This window comes from Antrostomus carolinensis, unplaced genomic scaffold (assembly GCF_000700745.2).
Source record: "Antrostomus carolinensis isolate BGI_N321 unplaced genomic scaffold, ASM70074v2 scaffold48449, whole genome shotgun sequence".
NCBI lineage: Eukaryota > Metazoa > Chordata > Aves > Caprimulgiformes > Caprimulgidae > Antrostomus > Antrostomus carolinensis.
The window spans coordinates 1,494-2,288 of record NW_010341509.1 but is presented as its reverse complement, the minus strand read 5'-3'; the positions used below and the strand labels follow the sequence as shown (position 1 = coordinate 2,288).

General features: G+C 63.5%; 1 protein-coding gene across 1 annotated transcript in view; it reads left to right on the top strand.

Moving 5' to 3' along the window:
• Positions 1–466: 466 nt before the first annotated feature.
• Positions 467–795, top strand: part of LOC104531573 (glycine receptor subunit alpha-4) — a gene marked incomplete at its 3' end in the record, with an annotated part of 1,753 nt that continues 1,424 nt past the window's right edge. The window contains exon 1 of the mRNA XM_010176488.2: positions 467–596. Within this exon, the coding sequence (XP_010174790.1) occupies positions 518–596 (79 nt within the window). The remainder of the gene's footprint in view (positions 597–795) is intronic.

The following is a 795-nucleotide window of genomic DNA, read 5'->3' as shown; positions in this document are numbered from 1 at the left end:
TGTGATGTCCCCAAGCCACGAGTCCATGCCAGGCAGGGTATGGACATTTACTCATAAACTCAAGCGGGGGCTGGCAACTGAACCTGGGAGGGACCTTCCCCGCTTTCCCCCTCCAGCACTGGCACAGAGCCCAGCTGCTGAGCGTGAAGCCATCACCCATCCCCACCACGGCCCTTGAGCCAGGAGGTACCTGGCCCTGAACGCCACGCCAGGAGACACGGCAGGCAGGGGCTTTGGTGGCAGGGGGACAGGCAAAACACAGGCATGTGGCACTCGGGCTGTGGCAGGCGGGGGGGGAGGCCACTGGGATCACAGTGGAAGGAGGAAGGGGTCCTGGGGTCAGTGCACTGACTCGGTGCAGGCACAGCCGCTTCCCATGGCAGCTGGCAATCTGGGGTGCTGAAATGTGCCTGCAGACCCCCGGTGCCAGCAGGCAGCTAACCTGCCTCCTCTGCCCCCCAGGCTGGTCTCAGGGCGGGAGGAGATTAAAGCTGCTTCCCGAAGCTCACCCCAGCCCATGTCACCCTCTGATTTCCTGGACAAGCTTATGGGGCGAACATCAGGGTATGATGCCCGGATTCGACCCAACTTCAAAGGTAAGGGGAGGATGTGAGGTTCCCAAACCTGGCAGCGACCCACGCTTATGGGTGCCCCAAACCAGGGAATGGGCAGTATGGGGGCAGGACCCTGACCCACGTCCCTTCCATCCCAACACCCTCCTGAGAGTCCCGGCTTCTCCTGCGGCCCCCGTGCGTGTCCCTGCTTTGCCTGGCCGCCTGGGCGGCTGCGGTGCTG